At 30.3% G+C, this 20,976-nt stretch overlaps 6 protein-coding genes across 8 annotated transcripts in view; 3 read left to right on the top strand and 3 right to left on the bottom strand.

Annotated features, from left to right (window-relative positions):
- Nucleotides 1-1,836, top strand: part of LOC138941557 (zinc finger protein 135-like) — a 61,993-nt gene extending 60,157 nt beyond the window's left edge. Inside the window, exon 5 of the mRNA XM_070311363.1 lies at nt 655-1,836. Coding sequence (XP_070167464.1) covers nt 655-1,732 — 1,078 coding nt within the window. The 3' untranslated portion in view covers nt 1,733-1,836. The remainder of the gene's footprint in view (nt 1-654) is intronic.
- Nucleotides 1,837-2,789: 953 nt separating this feature from the next.
- Nucleotides 2,790-3,886, top strand: LOC138941597 (zinc finger protein OZF-like). Its single transcript, XM_070311426.1, has 2 exons — nt 2,790-2,797; nt 2,953-3,886. Exons 1-2 carry the CDS (start codon nt 2,790-2,792, stop codon nt 3,884-3,886), a joined length of 942 nt encoding a protein of 313 aa, XP_070167527.1.
- Nucleotides 3,887-4,202: 316 nt separating this feature from the next.
- LOC138941598 (zinc finger protein 626-like) lies at nt 4,203-7,489 on the top strand. Its single transcript, XM_070311427.1, has 3 exons — nt 4,203-4,243; nt 4,821-5,249; nt 5,627-7,489. The coding sequence occupies exons 1-3, from the start codon at nt 4,203-4,205 to the stop codon at nt 6,141-6,143; spliced, it is 987 nt and encodes a 328-aa protein (XP_070167528.1). The 3' UTR covers nt 6,144-7,489.
- Nucleotides 7,490-8,548: 1,059 nt separating this feature from the next.
- Nucleotides 8,549-11,757, bottom strand: LOC138941564 (F-box only protein 39). Of its 2 annotated transcripts, none has more exons than XM_070311378.1 (7): nt 11,385-11,757; nt 10,411-10,643; nt 10,159-10,323; nt 9,700-9,923; nt 9,258-9,416; nt 8,872-9,036; nt 8,549-8,794 (listed from the first exon to the last, which is right to left on the bottom strand). In XM_070311378.1, exons 1-7 carry the CDS (start codon nt 11,574-11,576, stop codon nt 8,643-8,645), a joined length of 1,290 nt encoding a protein of 429 aa, XP_070167479.1. In that variant the 5' UTR covers nt 11,577-11,757; the 3' UTR covers nt 8,549-8,642. The 2 variants fall into 2 exon arrangements, with proteins under 2 accessions (XP_070167479.1, XP_070167481.1); XM_070311380.1 differs by having other exon boundaries at nt 8,743-8,787.
- On the bottom strand, nt 11,595-14,531 carry LOC138941563 (F-box only protein 21-like). 2 transcript variants are annotated; one of them, XM_070311377.1, is made up of 8 exons: nt 14,468-14,531; nt 13,943-14,384; nt 13,660-13,817; nt 13,387-13,528; nt 13,141-13,203; nt 12,630-12,921; nt 12,260-12,387; nt 11,595-11,680 (listed from the first exon to the last, which is right to left on the bottom strand). In XM_070311377.1, exons 1-8 carry the CDS (start codon nt 14,518-14,520, stop codon nt 11,678-11,680), a joined length of 1,281 nt encoding a protein of 426 aa, XP_070167478.1. In that variant the 5' UTR covers nt 14,521-14,531; the 3' UTR covers nt 11,595-11,677. The 2 variants fall into 2 exon arrangements, with proteins under 2 accessions (XP_070167478.1, XP_070167477.1); XM_070311376.1 differs by lacking the exon at nt 11,595-11,680 and having other exon boundaries at nt 12,072-12,387.
- A 164-nt stretch (nt 14,532-14,695) lies between these two features.
- Nucleotides 14,696-19,606, bottom strand: LOC138941599 (F-box only protein 21-like). The gene is made up of 9 exons (XM_070311428.1): nt 19,449-19,606; nt 18,549-18,869; nt 18,024-18,465; nt 17,756-17,892; nt 17,520-17,646; nt 17,277-17,336; nt 16,832-17,111; nt 16,440-16,599; nt 14,696-14,773 (listed from the first exon to the last, which is right to left on the bottom strand). Exons 1-8 carry the CDS (start codon nt 19,604-19,606, stop codon nt 16,442-16,444), a joined length of 1,683 nt encoding a protein of 560 aa, XP_070167529.1. The 3' UTR covers nt 14,696-14,773; nt 16,440-16,441.
- Nucleotides 19,607-20,976: the final 1,370 nt, after the last annotated feature.

Here is a 20,976-nt window from a genome sequence, read left to right on the forward strand (position 1 = left end):
ATTATGTATTCATAGTTTGCAATAAATCTACAATATTTATAAATTTTGTATATATTTATTATGGCTTCCTACATGTGTGATAATAAGAATTTAATATATATTGAAAGAAATTAAAAAATTCTATTTGTTTAGGGTGGATATTGAGAAGAAAATATCGATATATTTTTTTGCTTAACTATTATTAGTCTTAATATAAAGCGATTAATCAAACGAAAACAATATTAATAATTATTTAATGTATGTTATTTTTTACCAGAAAATATTTCAACGATAAAATTTTAGATATATATAAATTAATTTTTTTATTATTTTATCTAATTTTTGTAAAAATTGCTTAAACTAAAATTTCAATTAAGTAAAAATCAATTTCAAATAATTAGATATTTATTTTTTATTGATATATTAGATCATTATATTATATTTAAAAATATTTTATGTTACATAAATTGTGTGATCTACATTTACGATTTAATTTAACTGAACAATATTTTTATATTTTTCACATTCTCTTTGTAGATTAAATATATTTTCGAGTAAAAAAACCGGAAAAGATTCGACACATTCTTAATATCTCAAGTAAGTAAGCTTAATATCCAGCGATAGATCATATATCGTCTGAAATAAAATTTAATTCGATCGTAATTTATGTTTTAGCGATTCAATCATGGACCCTCTGAACGTCGTGGACATCAATAATTCGGAACACTTGCTCGTCGAAAGCATAGAATGCACGCCAGAGTATGACTCGCTACCAAATAAGCTCAAACGACACATTACTAGGAAAAGAAAGCTGCCGAAAGAGGAGAATTATTGTACGGGAAAAGATACGAAAAAGCAATATCACGATCAGAACAAAGTCAAAAGGAAACCCAAGCTCTTCTTGGAATGTGCCACATGTGGCAAACGTTTCAGCGACAAATCTACTATGATAAAACATATGAGCCAGCACAAGTACCAATGCCAAACCTGTTGCCAGAGTTTTAGCCTGAAACGAGACATGAAGCGTCACATCGAAAAGATTCATGGACCTCTACTCTATCCCTGCAGCATTTGCGAATATAAGAGCAACAATAAATGCACCTTAAAGGATCACTTCATACGGAAGCACACCAGCAGCTTCCAGTATACCTGCAAGGATTGCAAGAAGCAGTTCAAGATCAAGAACGATTTGAAGCAACATATCAATCAAGTGCATAGTGGCGCACCGCCTATCATTTGTAGCATTTGCGGACACGCATGTAAAAACGTGCCTGCCATTAAGGCGCACATGAAGTATCGACATTACAAACCAGCTTACGAGTGTAAGATATGTAAACGCGGTCTGACCACGCAAGAGAATCTGGACCAGCATCTAATCTGGCACGAACGGAAGGAGAAGGTCGTCTGTCCTACTTGCGGCAAGACTTTCGGCCAGAAGAGAGACTTGGATCTTCATTTGAGAATCCATCAAGGTATCCGGCCATTTTCCTGTCCAGTCTGCTGCAAGACTTTTCCTAGAAAGACCGCGCAAGAGCAGCACATATTGATTCACACCGGCAAGAGACCGTATATTTGCGACATTTGCGGTCAAACTTTTGCACAGAAGCCAGGACTTATTTGCCACAGAAAACGTCATCCTGGACCACTGCCGCCATTGCCTGTAGTATCTATTAAAAAAATAATCATGGACTTTACTCAAGAACTGGGAGTTCCTCTTACGCAACAACAAGATAAAATAACGTTAGATAGTTAAATGTCAATTCGGAAAATTGTTTCGCCGCATTGATGACAATTCGCCGTTCGAGATTATAATTAAATTCGTTCAGATTAGTTTAAGAACAATTTTGTGTATACATGAATTCATGATTATTACGATCACGAATTTCAAAAGAATGTGTTTTTCTGAAATTAAAAATTTGTCTGGAAAAAATATAATTAAAAAAAAAATGCACTTTTCAAGATTAGTTTAAAATACAGAATTTGTATCTTAAATACTAGCTGGATAAATCCATGCTACACATTCTAAAAGTTATGTTTCAATCTCAGTTTCTAATTTTAAATTTATATATTTTATTATTTAATAGCGTTCGCCTTTGTCATTCAGTGAGTTCGAAAACATTTGTTTTTAATAATATGTAGTTTATTGCAAAAAATAAGAAAATTAAAATGAAAAATTTTGCAAATTATAATTATATATAGTTATTTGTTATATAAATTATAATTTTGTTTCATACACATATATGTATATACAATTATATGTATATAATTTTTTAACAACGAGAATTCGGAAAATATTCGAAGATTTTTACACAACGATGCTGTATATTACCTATATTACATTTCGAAAATTGTGGCTGCGTTTTGATATTCACTGCAAGTATTGAAAATCTATAGTGTACGTGTGTGATATGTAAACCATAGATTTTCAGTATTCAGAAGTGAATATCGAAACGCAGCTTGTATAACGACGTATATTCTTTCTCTCTATTCACTATACTTTCTCTCTATTCTCTATTTGCTATGGTGTGTAATACTGTAATAAATGACTGTGTATTTACTGCGTTTAAATAATAAAAAATATTGTCCAGTTATTTTGATGTTGTATTCTTCTGAAAAGTTTTATATATATATATATATATATATTCTCATTTCATCATTTTATAGAAAAGATTCTAAGTAATTATGCTTTGCAAGTTTACATATTTTATACATTAGTATCAAGACTTATATATTAATATTTTTTATATTATCGTATTATCATATTATCCATTTATTGAAGACAACTAGTAAAAAGAGGTAGATAATTCGAAATGAAGAAGTAAAAGTAAATTAGTGAATATTTTTATGCGCACAAGTATATTTTAAACGTATAGCACCTTTTTAGTAGAAAAATATTCTCTACTTTAATTTTTAATTTGATTTTTGCAAGATTTTATCGGGAGACATACCTCTCATTACCCTCCGTTATTTCAGGCAACGAAGGGGTAAATCGCGCGCCGTGCATCAATGCGTCAAGTGCGGAGCTTGCTTTCGCCATACGCGAAAACTCGTGGAGCATCTGAAGAATCTACACAATATCGATCGGGCTTTCAGCTGTGACGAATGCGACAAGACATTTCGCAGCCCGATGAATATAGCTCGCCACAAATTGATTCATACCGGATTGAAGATGTTTATCTGCGATCTCTGTGACTATAGCACTAATCAAAAGTCCAATCTGGAATGCCATCGTCGCCGACACGCGAAAGATTATAGTTTCAAATGCGAGATATGCGACAAGGGTTTCTTCCACAGGACTGAGTATCTGGAGCACCAAAACGCGCATACAAATAAGAATCTATATCGCTGCGAGCACTGTTGCAAGTACTACTTCTACAAGAAGAATCTATCGGTGCATCTGGTAACGCATCACACGAACAAACAAACCGGCGTTCTCGCGAAGAACGCAAAGACAAGACACGTGTGCAAATTCTGTCCGGAAAGATTCGTCTACAAGAAACTACTGAAGAGACACATGAAGAATGAACATGGAGTCACGGAACGCGCTCCGACAAAACACCTGTGCGATCTGTGCGGCGCGGAATTGTCGTCGATGAGACGATTAACGGTGCACAAACGTAATCATGTGGGCGAGAAGATCTTCGAATGCGATACGTGCGACAAGAGATTTGCTAGCAAAGAAAACCTGAGTATCCATAAACGAACGCACACAGGCGACAAACCGCACGTGTGTCCGCAATGCGGTAGAAGTTTCACGCAGAGGACCTCGTTGGTCTTACATCTACGATATCATTCGGGTCAGAGGCCTTATCAGTGTCCAGATTGCAGCAAGAGTTTCGTGTCCAACGCTTTGCTCAAGAGGCATCGCAAAGTGCACGAGAAAACCGTGCAACCGAAGATACGATGAAGCATTCAACTGACCTTTATTTTATTTTAGATTCATTTATCGACTGTGATTGTAATGCTTTGTAATAAAACAATGTAAATGAGAAATGATTTTAATTATGGTCCAAATCGCGATTGAATTTGATTTCGCGTTTAATTAATTAATTTTTAACTACGAAAACGCATTTACTAAAGCATCGACTTTATCTTAAGTCTTAAGTAACTGAGATAAATGAATAAATGAATATTAGTAGAATTGCAGTTACATATCTTTATGATGCTTTATGTAAATGTGTATCTACCTTGATTATTACAGCCCATGGACGAATAATCACGATATGAAAGTGAAGAATGGGGACCTGCCTGATCTTGGACAGAAGTGAGTTGCATATGATTTCTATTTTTTTGCTTACAATTTTATCCCACACGTTTACAATATAGGGAATTAAACGAATTATAATGATTACAGAAACTGAAATTTATCTTGAAAGTTCAATTTATTATTAAACTTTTCTTTATGAGAAATCATCAATCGTATAAAATACGGGAAATCGTAATAGATTTCTCTTTGTATAAAATTTTATAAATTAGTTATTCTTCAAAACTTTAAATCGATCTTTCCTTCAACAATTTTTTAAATCGACAATATAATTACACCAAGTAATTAAATTTAAATATTGAAGACAGGCAAGATTATCCACTGTAATAGATATTTTTTTAAAGTTTTATTAGCAAATAAAAAATTCTGATTTTAATGAAATTTTATAGATATTTATTTTATGATTTGTAGCAGCTCTGTACAATTACATCACATGTACAATTATGCTATATATTTCCACGTTTTATAACATATACAGTAATTTGTGCTTCTACTCCTTTTTTAAAAACATATTTAACAACATAATCTCTGAATATATTTTAAATTAAATAATTTACTGATTAAATATTAAAAAAAGTCCGTTACGGAAACGCTTGAATGGTTACAGATTCGAAGGTAGCGAGAAAATTTGCGAGCTGTGTCGAGAGAAATTTCACTTCGTTACGAGATTAGTCGCTCATCTGAGAATAGCGCACGGCATTCATCGACCCTTCGAATGCGTCACTTGTGGCAAGAATTATCCTCAGCAATTCATGCTTAACGCCCACGTGAAGAAATCGCACACGCTCAAAACGGTGTCGTGCAACGAGTGCAATTTCATGGGTGTCGACGCAACCGACGTGGAGAGGCACAGGAAACGACATCATCGAGCCTCGAAATTCACGTGCGAAATTTGCAGCGAGAATTTCATCGACAAGGACACTCTGATCACACACACGACGATGCACAACTTTATGCAATATCAGCAATGCAGCGCATGTGGCAGCATCTTTAACGACGTGTACAGGTATGTCTTTCTGATCGCGTTTGTCAATTAAACAGCACACACTATTACACGTCTGAATTTATTGCTAGCATTTTTCTTATATTTATATATAATTCGGATTTTCTAAATTCTTAAAAAGATTTTTCAAATGTTCAGATCATATCTCATCAAAATATCTATTACCTCTCTTAGTTTGATCTTCATTGGGCTATTAAAATAAAATTCGCAACAACTTATATGTATACTCTTGATCTGCTTTAAAGAAAAAAGCTTTCTCTTTGATTAAAAGTAGTACTATCGATATTTTAAATCACAATTAATTTTGCAATATAAAGGTAATGTCGAACAGAACACGCGATATAGATTATAAAAAAAAAAGAAAAAAAAATATTACGTAGCTTGAAGGAGCATAATCGTCTACACCACTACGATTCTGCGATCATGTCGGATGAAAGGATCGAGGAATCTATCGAGAACGGATCCGAACACAAATGTGACGTTTGCGATAAGGTCTACAAGTACAAGTCGATGCTGAAGCAACACAAGATCAAGGCCCATGGGAATCCGTCTCTCTACGAGAGACGTAGGTATCTTTGCGCACAATGCGGCAAGGAATTGAAGACTGCGAAGGGCCTCGAAATTCATCACAGATCACACACTGGTGAAAAGCCGTATACTTGCGAAGTGTGCGGCAAATGTTTCGCTTGCGAAACCCTGCTGAGAACCCATAAGGTCATTCATACCGGAGAACGGAAGTACTCGTGCGATCAATGCGGCAAGTCTTTCACGCAGAGGTCCACGTTGGTTGTTCACAAACGATATCACACGGGCGAACGACCGTACATTTGTTCTCGATGTAATAAGGGTTTCATCACACGAACTGTTCTTAATACTCATATGAAGTCTTGTCGTTAGAAGACTTGCACTTACGGGATTAATAATTCACGACGAAAAAATCGTCGAGAGTATAGGGTGGGGCATTATTTATATTGAGACACCTAAATATCTAAAAAATAAAGCAAAATAGAAAGAAATGTTTCGGACAAAAGTTGTTCGGTTCTAAGGGGGTCATAAGATGGTGCCATTAGTTTGATTTTGGATGAAGGCACTTCGGAGATTTCAATGTCAATCTTGTTTTATTTTCTTTACACCAATTTTCGAGCTTCAAATATTAAGGTAACATTATTGCAAAATAAATAATTTTATGAGATATTTCATAGGTTATGTAAAATTATGTCGAAGTAAAATAATAAAATAAAGTATAAAATATCTCGTAAACTATTAAACTTTTGGCCATCATACTCTTATAACTTTTTATGCAGAATATTGGAAGAAATCAATAATTTATATAAAAAGAATGGGACGTTTCCATTTAAAAAAACAAGATTGACATTGAAATCTCCGAAGCGCCTCCATCCAAGATCAAACTAATGGCACCATCTCTGAAACATTTCTTTTTATCTTGCTTTATTTTTTAGATATTTAGGTGTCTCAATATAAATGCCCCATGTCCTGTATAAAGGATAATTTTTTTTACCTCAGAATGATAGATAAATTTATCTTCCGTGATTTTAGTAACAAAAAACCCGTCCGTGGCATTGACATGTAGCATACTTATTGTTAATTATAAGTAATATACACAATGACGCATTTATATTATTATATAAAACGAATAAATAGTATTGTAGAAAATAGCTTTTTTATATTGTAGATCGCTTGACTTATAAAATAAAAGATATAATTTTTCATTAAAAGTATTTGACGAACAATGTGATGTTTTTTTTGACACTCATACATACAATTTAGAGTTAATTTTTATATATTTTTACATATTTTTTATAACAAAATATTTATATTCGTGACATGTATAGTCGATCGTTTGTATTGCGAAATTGCCAATCAACGTTCTTATTATCAGATTTCCTTTCGATTTTATTATTATTCTCTACATGTATAAGATAAAAATATTCCGCTTCCTTGTAACATATTCTTGTAACAAATCTGCAAAGAACAGCAGAGGAACATCTCTTTACAAACTTTCAGCTAATTCACAATTTACAATACAAATTTTATAGATAACATTACAACATTTTACTATATAGACATTCGATTGTATAATATTTATCATTATGTGCGAACTTATTAAGCAAATTTCTATAATTAATATCATTTTGATTCGGGAGAAGATGTCGTACTTAACTTTGGAAGGCAATATGTTTGTAATTATTAATTATGAGCAAAAAAAAAAGAAATAAAACAAATCGAAATATTATCATTATATTTGTATTTGGTTATAATTAAAAAAGTCTAATTCTTTTATTATTTTAACAATAACAGCAACAAAAAATTCCTACATATATAAGTAAGATGCCAGACAAGAATAATCTACTGATCGCGTTTAATATTGGTGACGAAAGATGACAGTTCTAACATCTTATGCCGGCATGCAGATATCGATATCAAGTTATTTTCTGTAAAATCTAATCGCAAAAAGTATAAAAAGTTAGTGTTATATAACTTAATATGATCATAACTATATTGGTTATCACGTAAGGCATATTTTTTTAACTCTCTTATCTTGATTAATTTAAAAATATATATAGCATAAAGAAACGCACTGTCGTTTCGTCATCTGGCTTTTGATCACGTATAATTTTCTCTAGGGTGGAAAACGTATAAAGTGAAAAACTTTATCATTGAAATTAATGGCAAAATTTTTCACGTTTTTGTCCTAGAAAAAAAAGTTACTTGATCGAAAGCCTGCACTAAACACGATCAGCTGGCAATGTACAGATTAGTGGTACTTTTTATCGAAAAACTTAAAAATTATGGAAAAATGGCATTTTGCTCGATATGACATCTTCCCTTTATTTACCATCCATCTATATTAGTATTTTTCTATAAATGATCATTGCCGTTTTAATATTGTTGCTATAATTATTTGTATTCTTGCGAGTAATGTAAAAATACAGATTCAATAATGTAAAATTTATGTACCGATCTTTTATATAAGATCGATAAAATCGACGAATTTATATAAATTTATTTTGTATGAATCGACAATTATTATATGTTGAATAAATAATACATTTTGTAATGATATTTATCTACAGATATCTATCATTTTGTCCAAACATATATACAGAAATATAAATTGCTTAAAATTGAAATAAAGTCTTGTTATATAAATCATTAATATATTTAATTATAAATTATATTTTTACATTTTTATACATTATAATCCTGTTATACATTACAGTCATATATATAACTTCATTTTTAGATAATTTTTAAATTCCATTATATTATTTAATAAAAAGAAAAATATTTGTCCTAACGTAACAAAACATTGATATCAAAGTGAATAAAACATTTCTTTAAAAATTCAAAAATATTGAAATAAGACCAATCACATCAATAAAAGAATAAGACCGAGGTAGGATCTTCAACTCGGAAATCGATTCCTTGCTCGTGCATTTTGCTATCGTATTGATAATTAATATCATTCAATACAGCACGATTTTGGATATTAATATTTCGAGGTTTCACATGTATCATCCTAAAATCTGCAATCACGTTATTTGATCGAGTTTTCATTGATACTATATAACGAATGCTTTTACTTACAATAATTTTCACTTACGTGTTTTATGTTCGGCTTGAAGCTGACATATTTCGCGTAAAGTCTCGAGATTCCTTATAATTCCATCATATTGCAATCTCGTCAATCGCTTGCAATGTATCAACATGGATACCAATAAATCGTCGAGTAATTCGCGATTATTCCTAAGTTGTAGCATAACTTCGACTGCGAAAGAAAGTATCTTTTTTTTTTATTTATTATTAAATAATATTTTCTCTGATAATTTACATATGTAATGAGACAGATATAGGGAGCGATTTATTTACCGAAAAAAAAACCAATTGATTAAAACTTATAAATTTAATAAATTGAAGAACTTTAATAAAAATGCATATATTAATATTTAAAAATTCTGAAAATTGATTAAAAAGTACTTTATGATATACCTAATGTATTCGTGTATTGAGTAATTAGCAGATTGATCGTGCTTCTAAAATTCCGAGATCTGCTTTGATCCCATACGTGTCCACTGAACATGTGAAATCTGGCTAGGGGGACACTCGGTAATAGCAAGTAATACATATCCTCGTAGTGCGAGATATTCACTGAAAATCATACTTGAAAAGATAAATGGTGCAATAAAATTCTCACATGTTCGTTAGAAATGATTCGCGATTTAATAGAAATTGGAATAGATCTATATATTCTTGTGTTAAAAAATAAGTTCTTTTTTATCTTCATAAAAATGTTTTTTACTTAAAAAAAAATTAAAATTTATATATTTAATTGAATACGGTTGATAAAAAAGAAACAAATTTGTCACAAAAATAGACTGGATCTTAATGCAGATAAAATATGTTTTTATAGCATTGCAACATTATGTTATACCTATAATATAGGATACTTGCAAATCGGGACAAGCTAGCACCAAATTGTGCCAAGCAGCATCCGCTATCATATGTTGTCTAGAATCCGAATCTCTCACAGATATAAACAGACTTCTCAGCGTCAAAGCTCCACTCGCAAGAGCATTTAGAGCATGATTCGATAAAGCTGGATAGTCTAATTTTAACAAACTTAAAGCATGGAAACGATTCAGCAAGCGCAAATATCTGGAAAATAATTAAGATTAACAATTTTAATATTATAAAAGATAATTAAAATTAAACACAATTAATCAATATAATAATTTTTGTAAGCAAATTATCTTGAAATTGCGCGTATGTGACACATTGATAGATATTTTTATTTAATATTTAATTTATTTTATCGTGATTATATTATGTGTATATGTATATAAAAAATATTATATTTGCATAATTTTAAATAAATTTTTTTTTCCCGAACCTCGGATTATCATGAGGAGCTTGCCATTCTCTGAAAGCTCCGCGAAGATCCAAAGAGACTAAGCGTTCGCCAGATCCTTTGGCAACTGTCCCCAACAATCGCAAAACGTCGGTTACACCAAAGTCAACGTTCAGCAAGCTCAGGATCTCGAGATTGCGTTGACCGCTGAAAATTGAATAAAAAAGAAGATCAGTTTGTTAAAGTTCGTTTGATTACGTTAAGATTGATAGGGAAAGGATAGAATTTGATCACCGCAAGAAATTCGCCAGGGCACAGAGCAAAATTCCCCGGTTACCCCATTTGTAGCCGAACATCCAGTTCGTTAATATCAGCTGTCGTAGCTGCACATCTTTAGCGCGCACGATTGCTAAAAAATCGGCACCGGCTTCCGCTTGAGTATTGCGTGTAATTCTCATCTGTCTTGGCAGGATGTACGGCCGTGAAAATGCGAGCTCCAGGCTGCGCATATGCTGTCCATACTTTGCCTAAAATATTTTACAATAAACTTATTTATCTCCATCAACAGAATCCCCGGCATGCACATCAATAACATGACACAATAATAATAGAATACAACACGATAATATTCAATTTCAATTATCAAGATTGCAATTATTAAAATGACTCAGACTAAACCAGACGTTGATGAGAAATCTCTCTTGGATCAATAGATTCTTCAATTAAATTCTGCAATACATTTGAGAATTTAGAGTCATAAAAAAAAAAAACAGCAAATTTGTTTCGTATTATTAATAATTTCTCTTTTTCTTTTCACTTATCTATTCTATGAGATGGGTTAGCTTTTTACACATAATTTTACTGTACGTGTTAATGAATTTCAAACATTCACCTTTTTCTGTATAAATTTCTTATATTTCTTTGTTTTATTTTTTCTTATTATTATTATTTTTTTTTATATACAGTTACTGAAGATGGTCCGAAATGGATCAAAATGTTTATAATAAAGTAACATCTATGACTATTAAGGAATCCTTGTAACCCGTGCGTTGGCTCTCATTAGCCTATTTTTTATCGTTATTGACATATATAGAGTCTTGATTGAAAAAAAATAATTTTTTTAGTAATTTAATTATTATATAATTTTTCCAAATTTAATCACGATACGAAGAGAATTCAATTCTGCATACAAATTCCATTACGCGAGTTGTCGACTTAGATTCGCTTGGAAGAAATTTGCCAATCTCTATTGTGGAAAATTCTCTTACGGCTAATTCTCCGGCTAAAGGGAAGTCACCGCGTAGCTCACGATCGATGAGGACTGTGAAGGATCGCCAGAGTATGGGCGAGGATAATGTACGATTCCATGATCGGCAGACTTGACCGACGCTGACACGATCGGTCCGATTCAAATGGCCAAATATCTGCGTCAGTATCAGCTCCGGTAGCTGATCCCACATCTCCCAGCTTCAGCTTGGCCCGTCTTCATCTCTCTTTCAGACAGTCGTTAGCCTGAATTACTCTCGGCCGCGCGTTTGTCAGATTTTAGTTTCGTCAATCGCTACTGTCAAAAACGGATTGCATAAAGGACTGCATTGAAGTGAGAAAGAAATATATTTGCGTGTAATATCGATAACTGTTATTATATCTTACACCTCTGATATTATCGATTGATTCCCTTTCTAAAAAAGACTTTGCAAGCCACAATAATTTGCATACGTTTTATATTTTGTGTTGCTCGCTTTTTAAAATATTACTATTTAATAATTTCTCTACAAATCTTTCTGGGGCAAATAATAATAAAAAATTATAAAGCATTTGATGGATAGTATTATGTAGCTAAGTAGCTACGTATATAGTTATTTTTATATTTATAAATGCAAAATATCGATTTAAAGGCATATTTTTGATATGCTATATTTCCAATGTAACAGTATTAATGTCATGGTTTTAAGACTTTTTAGATTTGAGATATCTTATGACAACTTCTTTTAAATAAAAAGTACTTATAATTGAATATTTTATATTTGTGTATGTATTTTATTTTAATGTAATATTTAGTAAAAATTGTATACATTTTAAATATTATATAATGTAAGTTATATACTATTGGTTTTTAGATAATGTTCTTATCTTTAATTACAGCGGCATCCTGCGGGTAAACTTTTGCCAGCATTTCATTTGGAACGTAATGAGTATTTTCGAATTTAGAAAAATAGCGACCTGTTTCGTCATTATCGATCCATTTCGGAATTGTTAAGGATATAGTGCCTAAGATAAAAAGCACAAATAAAAAATATATTAATAGTAATTAATATAAACTAAATATAATAAATAAAATAATGTAATAAAGAAATAACATAACTAAAATAAATAAAATAATTAAATTAAAATAAAAAGCAAGATAAACAAAACTAAAATCTTATTCTACATTTTGTGTAGAACGAGATGAGCTCATAGAATAAACATAAATATATTTTAAAATGACGAGTTTAATGACATTCATATTATACCTTGTTCCACGTAACATATTTCATTATCGTCACTAAGAATTGCGTAATATATCTCTTGCTCTGTAGCACTATAATTAATGTAGATCTTCGACGGCGAAACAAAGTGCGAGCAGTTTTTGGAAAACTTCTCTTGGAGAAATATATCCTTGTTTAAATTTATATTTATACGGTGCCATCCGATTATCACGCCGGTAGAATTATTTGTAGATTGATCACCATGCGTCACGATCATTCCAACCGCAAATTTTACTTCTTGTGATCTTGATTTGATTTTATCATAAAAATTTTTAAGCTGCAAAGTGTAAGATTATACTTTAATCGATATTATTTGTCAAGTAATTCCTAAATAAGTTTTCGTGTAGCAAGTTAAATTACAGCTGGTTAAATTAAAAATAATTATAATTGTTATGTACTTGTATGTGTTACCAGGAGAAAATCTTAGAGAAAGATTTTTTTCTATTATTATTATATATTATATATTAATCATATCATACGTATACTGTTAACGTACCATACTTATGTCGTATATAGTGAAATTCGGAAATATTCCCACTTTTAGTTGATCTTCTAGTATCTGTAGCAAAAAAAAAAAAAAAAATTAATCACGTGAACATAACTTCGATTACAAATGCGTAAATGAAAATTTGTATATCTTTAGTCTATTAAGCTTGTTTTATTAATATATATCTTTACCAAGGTTATAAGTTTATTAAATAATGTTAATATTAATAGAAATTGGATATGAGTAATTGCCAACCGATTTAGCTGTAAATAAACGCAAATCTCTGTCCCAGACCAGGTAAGGTTTCTTGTGAAGACAATCCGAGAATTTGTTAATTCCGTTTCTTATGCTAAAATAGCTACGGTTTATATTTTCTGAACGATTCGCATTTATAGCACTGTAAACAATTAAAAGTTACATATATGTGTAAAAGTTATAGGTATATATGTGCATATGTGCATGTATATGTATGAGAAGAATAAAAATACCGAAAGATTTAAATAATTTCAAATCTAATATTATTCTTACTATTTTGGTTGCCAAAACATTAAAAAAGAAATACGACTTTTTATATCGTATGTATTTCCATGATCTTCACCAATGTCGCAACGTAGACCAAGTCTCCTGGCCACACTGTGATATATTATAAATAAAATTATTCCTTCACCAATTTTATTTTCTAAGACCTGTGTCAGAAATTACAATACGGAAATTAATTAAAATATTTTTGAGAAATAACGAACATGTGTGATCACAATCATAGCATAATTTGGTCATATTTTTATAATGTTTTATAATCTATAGTACTTACATTATCTATACATTTATATTCCACTTTTACGTTTCTAGACTTTGGTAGTCGAAAGTTTAATTCGCCAAATATATATTTCTCGAGTGTATCCATAATCTGCGTTCCTTCTGCTTCGTTCCAATGATTATCGTCGATATTATTGTCTTTCCAATAGGAAAAATATTTGGTGGACGTCAAAAATATCGAATGGTTGGGATGTTTATGTCTAAGAAAATTCAGTACTTCTAATGCAATATGATCGAGTGATGCTTTTACGCGCGAGTATGATACATTCTTTCGAGGTTGAAACCATTGTGCCGCAATAGTAGCAGTCTGTTCCATAAGCTGCTGTTTGACTGGTTGTTCGCAAAATCTGTTCCGTTTCATCTCCACCAAATAATTTCTCAGATAGTATAACAGTTTTACATTGCTATATCTTTCTGTCAGATCGCAATCAGCTGTTCTAAAAAATTTACATTTTAACTGTGCAATAAGTAAGTTAATCTATGAGGATAATATAGCACATTAATTTATATTAAATCTTACTGGAGTAAAGGTTGAGTAAGCAAGTTCCTAATCTCATCAATATGGAATAACATTTTTATCTCATTTCCAGACTTATACATTCTTCGCATTATAAATTTATCGAAATAATTATCTATTATAATAAATTCAGTTAAATTACTGATTTTAGTACATTGATTTAGTATATGATACACGGAATTCAATTGTCTCATACAATTAACGCCTGTTTCTATAAAGTTTATATCCTTTTGCTCGTTTTCTGATCCAGACACTATTTGTTCATTTTCTTTAGATAGCTTGTCATAATATCTTTTCGCAGTAGGCCATCTAAAATTAAAACTGTTTTAAATTATTTAGTTCTGTTTTTTATATGGGAATCGTGCATTTAGCTAGATAATTAAAATTTGAATATCTCAGAAAGTAGACGTTTCCGTACATTCGTACTTATAGCATTCGACTATATTTAGTAGGGGTTACACGCCTATAAAATTTCATCAAAGTCGGGCCTGAATTGAATATCAAACTTCAGTCCTTTAACGATAATATGCAATAGTAAATACAAGAAACATAGAAGTATTTCCATTTATAACTTTATTACGTAATTATAACAAATTGCTTAACTTTTATACATTATCCATGTTTATAAAATATTAATTTACCAAATTAATTAATAATATAATTAAATAAAGTAATTAAATAAATAAAATAAAAATAATAAAACATAGTAATTATATTAATAAAACATTATTTTATAAAATAAAAAAAGTTTTAAATTTTTAGTATATTATTTTTTTATTATATATATTATATTTGTTATACAAGGTGTCCCCCAGATCTGCATGTCCAAATTGAAGGAGTGAATTTAGCGCGCCGAAACAAGAAATATTCCCATTTTTGGCATTTTGGTCGAATCGTCAAAATAGCACGCTTCCCCAAATCAAAATTTAATAAAAATAAGATATTGCTATTTTTATCAAATTTCGGTATTAAAGCCATAAAAAACATTACTCAAACGATAAAAATTACATTTTGAAACATTACAAAATGAAATTCTTATTGTTTGAATAATGATTTTTAATGAAATAAAATTGCAAAATATTTAGAAACAAGAAATTACCGTTGATAAAATTTTTTCACCCGAAATTTATTGGTACGGCCTGCCGATCGAAATTTCTTGCACACGCATCTGAAGTTAATAACATCTCCAATGCTGATATTATTGCAGCCAAGAATTATAGCTATCACCTCATCAGATAAGTACATTATCGTAGCCATTATAACAAAAATTCAGTAAAACTCGAAGAAATAATGTAATTTGAGAAGATAACAACAAATAGTTCTTCTCTTCTTAAAACCACACGAAATATTCTGCGATGCTGTATTTTATGTCTGCCGATTGCAGGGAACACACGTGCTTGTTTTATACGCGCTACAAGAACTTCTTCACACTCTGTGACTCTGTGCACTCTTATTCCGAATTATCCGTAAATCTAAAGCTTCTCCCACTATACAATCGTCACGTGACTATGCGCACAAAAGAAAAATTTCTTTGAAACTCAAAGGGTCTCTCAGGTAATGCATATTTGTGAGAGATCTTTCTAGTTTCAAAGATGTTTTATTATCTCCGAAAAAGAGAAAATTCTTTTAGAAGATTTCTTCTAATACTCGTGAAGGATGTTTCGATTCTTCCTTTGGATTTAAATTATTTTTAATCTTCCCATTCTTATCTCTTCTAATTCTTATCTCTCATTTTTAATATGCTATTCCAATATAAGGATATAAATCTTATGGTTTTAGGACTTTAGATTTTAGATATGACAATTTATTTTAAATAAAATTGTATGACAATTTATTTTAAATAAAAAATACTTATAATTGAATATTTTATGTTTATATATTTCATTTTACACACACACACACACACAATGCAATATTTAATAAAAATTGTGTAATGTAATTGTATAATATAAATATTGTATAATGTAATTTATACCATTAGTTTTTAGATAATGTTCTGGCAGTTATGGCGGCATCCTGCGGGTAAATTTTTGCCAGCATTTCATTTGGTACGTAATGAGTGTTTTCGAATCTAGAAAAATAGCGATAAATTTGATCATTATCGATCCATTTCGGCGTTGTTAATGTTACAGCGTCTAAAATAAAAAACACACATAAAAAATAAATTAATGATAACTAATATAAACTAAATATAATAAATAAAATAATATAATAAAAAAATAACATGACTAAAATAAATAAAACAATTAAATCGAAAAGGTAAATAAGATAAAATATTACATTTACATTTGTGTAGAAACACAAATGGGCTTGTAGAATAAACAAAAATATATTTTAAAATAAAAACGCGTTTAATTATATTCGTACCTTCTTCCACGCAACATGTTTCATTATTGTCGCTAAAAATTGCGTAATATATCTGTTGCTTTGCGGCACTATGATTACTGCGGGACTTCGTCGGCGAAACAAAGTGCGAGCAATTTTTGGAGAACTCTTGGAGAATTTCTCTGTCTACATTTATATTTATTCGGTGCCATCCGACTATCACGCCGATAGAATTATCTGTAGATTGATCACCATGCGTTACAATCATTCCAACCGCAAATTTTACTTCTTGCGACCTTGATTTGATTTTATGACAACTGTGCTGGAAAGTGTAAGATCATACTTTTAAATACTAGTTAAATTAAAAATAATTATAAATCGTATGTAATTATACGTGATACGAGAGAAAAATCTCAGAAAGATTTTTTTCTATTATTATTATTATTATTATTATTATATCAATATGTTCTATATATTATTAACGTACAATATTTATGTCTTCCAACATAGAACCGAAACTCGTAGGTTCTTCTGGATGTTCTAATATCTGCAGTAATGAAAAAAAAAGAATTAATGTGAATAGAGCTCCGATCAAGAAATAAGTAAATGAAAATTTGTATAATTTTTTAGCCCGTAAAACTTATTTTTTTATTATTTATATTTTTACCAAGATTACAAGTTTATCATATATTGTTAATATTAATAAAAATTAGATATGAGTAAAGCTAACCTTTGTAGCTGATAATGAATTATAATAGACCAAGTCCGATATGAAACAGTGTACCTTGTGAAGACAATCCGGGTATTTGTTTTCTTTAGTTCCACTTTTTATCCAAAAATATCTTACATTTTCTGAACTATCAATATTGTATACAATTAAACATTACATATATGTGAGTGTATATGTATGATAAGAATAAAAATATCGAAAGATTCAAATAATTATAAATCTAATATTGTTCTTACAATTTGTTAGGTTGCCAGAATATTGAAATAGGTATCAGATCTGCAGATGCTATATTGCAATGTAGACCGAGCCTCCTGGCCACACTCTGATATATTATAAATAAAATTTTTTCCCCACCAATTTTAGTTTCTAAGACCTATGCCAGAAATTACACAATACAGATATTAACTGGGAAAGTATTCTTAAGAAATGACAAACATATCATGATCATGATTATAAGATAATTTAGGCATATTTTTATAATATATTATAAACTATAGCGCTTACATTATCTATACATTTGTATTCCACTTTTGTAGTTCTAGTCTTTGGTAATCGAAAGTTTAATTTGCCAAATATATATTCCTCGAGTGTATCCATAATCTGCGTTCCTTCTGCTTCGTTCCAATGATTATCGTCGATATTATTTTTTTCCCAATCGGAAAAAATTTTAGTAGACAACGAAAATATCGAATGGTCGGGATGTTTTTCTGTAAGATAAATCAGTACCTCTAATGCAATAGTATCGAGTGATGCTTTTACACGCGAGTAAGATACATCTTTCTGAGGTTGAAGTTCTTGTGCCACAATAGTAGCAGATCGTTCCAAAAGCTGCTGTCTGAGAGGTCGTTTGTAAAATTTGTTCCATTTCTTGTCCACCAAAAATCCCCTTAGATAATTTAACAGTTTTACATTGCAATATCTTTTTGCCAAATCGTAATTAGCTCTTCTGAAAAATTTACATTTTAATTGTGCAATAGGCGCGTCGATCTATGTGAGATTAATGACACTTTAATTTATATTGGATCTTACTGTAAAGATTGAGCGAGCGAGTAGTTAATCTCATCAATGAGAAATAAAATTTTTGTTTGAGTTTCAGGCTCAGACATCATAGGCAGTATTGCCAATAAATGTCTATTTAAACCAATTCTGTGTTTAAACTGTGACTCTAATCTCTTGGTATAAAAATCTTCGTTTATTGTCATATAAGTCAACATATCTAATTGTTTCACACAATTATTGCCTTTCTTCATAAAATTTAAAATTTTTGCACCCTTTTCTTTGTTCTCTTGAGACTCTTCCTGTTCATTTTTTTTCGAGAGCTTATCATAATGTTTCTTCGCCATAGGCCATCTGAAAATAAAACAAAAAATATTCAAATACATTTTTGAAAATTACACTAAACAGTGCTATTGCATTAGCAATAAATTTTCAAAGAATCAAATTTTCAAATTGCGTAATGTACAGAATTAATCAGAATATCAATAGTTTCAATGCAAAAATTATCCAATATATCAATCTCTTAATTTATAATTAAACTTTATGTTAACAATATACAATGTAGTATGTATAATGGACAAAACAATATATTTACATTATAATCTTATTTTGTAACTACAAATTACTTAACTTTTACATCATCTATATTTATAAGATACCAGTTCATCGAATTAATTAAAAATCGAGTAAAATAAAATAATTATATAAATAAAATAAAAATAATAAAATATAATAATTATATTAATAAAATATTATATTAAAATTAAAAAAAAAAAGAATCCTGTTTTGCGCGCGTTGACTTTTGTTAGCCCGTTATTTTACACGTTTTTATATACTGTTTATAAAATATATTTGTTGCAAAAGTGATACAATACATTTGTATTGCGATAAATTAATGAAATAAAATACAAAAAATTTGGAACAAGAAGTTACCTCTGAGAAAGTTTTTTTTCCAAAAAACTATTGCATTTAACTGCCCACATAAATTGCTTGCACACGCATTTGAAGTTAATGATATCCTCAATACTGATATCATTGTAGCCAAGAATTATAATTATCACCTCTTGAGGTAAACACATTATCGTAGCCATTATAAAAAAAATTCAATAAAACACAAAAGAAAAAATGATTTAAGAAGATCGCAACAAACGGAGAGAGAGAGAGACGTTCGCGTATAATTAATTATCTTCTTAAAGCCATACGAAATCTTCTGCGATGTTGTTTTTACATCTGCTGATTGTAGAGAGCACACGTCTTACGCGCACCACAAGATGTTCTTCACACTATGTCCTCATCCTGAATTATCTCTAAACCTAAGGCTTCCCCTACTATACGGTCATCACGTGGTCATGTGCACAAAAGAAAAATTTCTTCGAAACTCAAAGGATCTCTCAGGTAATACATACTTGTGAGAAATCCTTGGAATTTCAAAGAAGTTTTATTACTTCCGAGACAGGGAAAATTCTTTAACGTAACGGCGTTATAAGTAACGCGTTACTTCCCAACCCTGAAAATATCATACGAAAAACGGTTATATCTCTTGCAATATTAATTGAAGCATAAAAAAATGTTAAGAGTTTCTTTTATTTATATCTCGTGGAATGCTAACCAGAATTCTAAATAAAAAAATCGGAATTGCGAGAAAAAAAATTCACCTTTAAAATAATTAAAAATTCATTTAAAATATATATTTGTATAATTTAATATTTTGTATATATATGTATATGTCATAATACGTAAGATATTTCGCTAATTATAAATAACATAATATTCAGTCTTGATGGCATGAACATTAACGCGCTATTGTTTACATGGCCTTGTTATCATTCGCGCGGCAACACTTGGAATAGGATTGTAATAATGACAGACGTCACACAAATTTCTTTTCTACAATATTTATGATAGTAATTATCATTCACGCGACGACACTCGAATAGAAAAATAGTGATGCGAGAGAGACGCTCCGTCAAATTTCTTTTCCACAGGCGATCGCGCCAACTGTCAAAGAATAATTTGATATAATAAATATTAATTATATTTTTTTACACACTTTAAATAATACGTAATTATATCGCAACGATAAAGAGGCGCGTATTTCACGCATGATGTATACGTATATAATCAAGAATCGAAATGACACGAATCAAAATTGTAAATTGTTATTCTATCGCGATCTCCCTTTATAAACGATAATTACTTCTTTCAAAATACTTAAAAGTAAATTATATTTCGTCCGATGTTTTTTCGTTTGATTTTTCGATGATTTAAGTATGATTCGGATTGAGAACGCACAATAAAATAATCGAATCGCAGATCCGAATAATTAACATAACGATAAGATCCGTGATATATTAATCGCTTGTTAAATAAATATAATCTATAATTTAAAATACTTGTATAATTTAATATTCTCTTTGTACATACGTCATAGTACGCAAAATATTTTCGGTCGCGAATTATC

This window comes from Polyergus mexicanus, unplaced genomic scaffold (assembly GCF_030449975.1).
Source record: "Polyergus mexicanus isolate NDT 795.1 unplaced genomic scaffold, iyPolMexi1.0 SCAF_19, whole genome shotgun sequence".
In the NCBI taxonomy this organism is placed as follows: domain Eukaryota; kingdom Metazoa; phylum Arthropoda; class Insecta; order Hymenoptera; family Formicidae; genus Polyergus; species Polyergus mexicanus.

Bases quoted from the DNA above. Each gene is read 5' to 3' on its own strand.
- LOC138941563 (XM_070311376.1), bottom strand. From the start codon at position 14,520: ATGTTATTCCATATTGATGAGATTAGGAACTTGCTTACTCAACCTTTA. The intron at 13,529-13,659 runs GTAAGAATAATA...AATTGTTTACAG, and splicing joins ATGTTTTGGCAACCAAAATA to TGCTATAAATGCGAATCGTT. The intron at 13,204-13,386 runs GTTGGCAATTAC...TTTTTGCTACAG, and splicing joins GTTTATTTACAGCTAAATCG to ATACTAGAAGATCAACTAAA.
- LOC138941599 (XM_070311428.1), bottom strand. From the start codon at position 19,606: ATGGCTACGATAATGTGTTTACCTCAAGAGGTGATAATTATAATTCTT. The intron at 18,466-18,548 runs GTAAGATCCAAT...TAAATTTTTCAG, and splicing joins TCGCTCGCTCAATCTTTACA to AAGAGCTAATTACGATTTGG. The intron at 17,893-18,023 runs GTAAGCGCTATA...TTTCTGGCATAG, and splicing joins AATACAAATGTATAGATAAT to GTCTTAGAAACTAAAATTGG.
- LOC138941564 (XM_070311378.1), bottom strand. From the start codon at position 11,576: ATGTGGGATCAGCTACCGGAGCTGATACTGACGCAGATATTTGGCCAT. The intron at 10,644-11,384 runs GTAAGAGAATTT...AAAATATTTTAG, and splicing joins CTTTAGCCGGAGAATTAGCC to GCAAAGTATGGACAGCATAT. The intron at 9,037-9,257 runs GTATATCATAAA...TTTCTTTCGCAG, and splicing joins TCAATACACGAATACATTAG to TCGAAGTTATGCTACAACTT.
- LOC138941598 (XM_070311427.1), top strand. From the start codon at position 4,203: ATGAAAGTGAAGAATGGGGACCTGCCTGATCTTGGACAGAA. The intron at 4,244-4,820 runs GTGAGTTGCATA...TATTAAAAAAAG, and splicing joins CTGCCTGATCTTGGACAGAA to TCCGTTACGGAAACGCTTGA. The intron at 5,250-5,626 runs GTATGTCTTTCT...AATATTACGTAG, and splicing joins ATCTTTAACGACGTGTACAG to CTTGAAGGAGCATAATCGTC.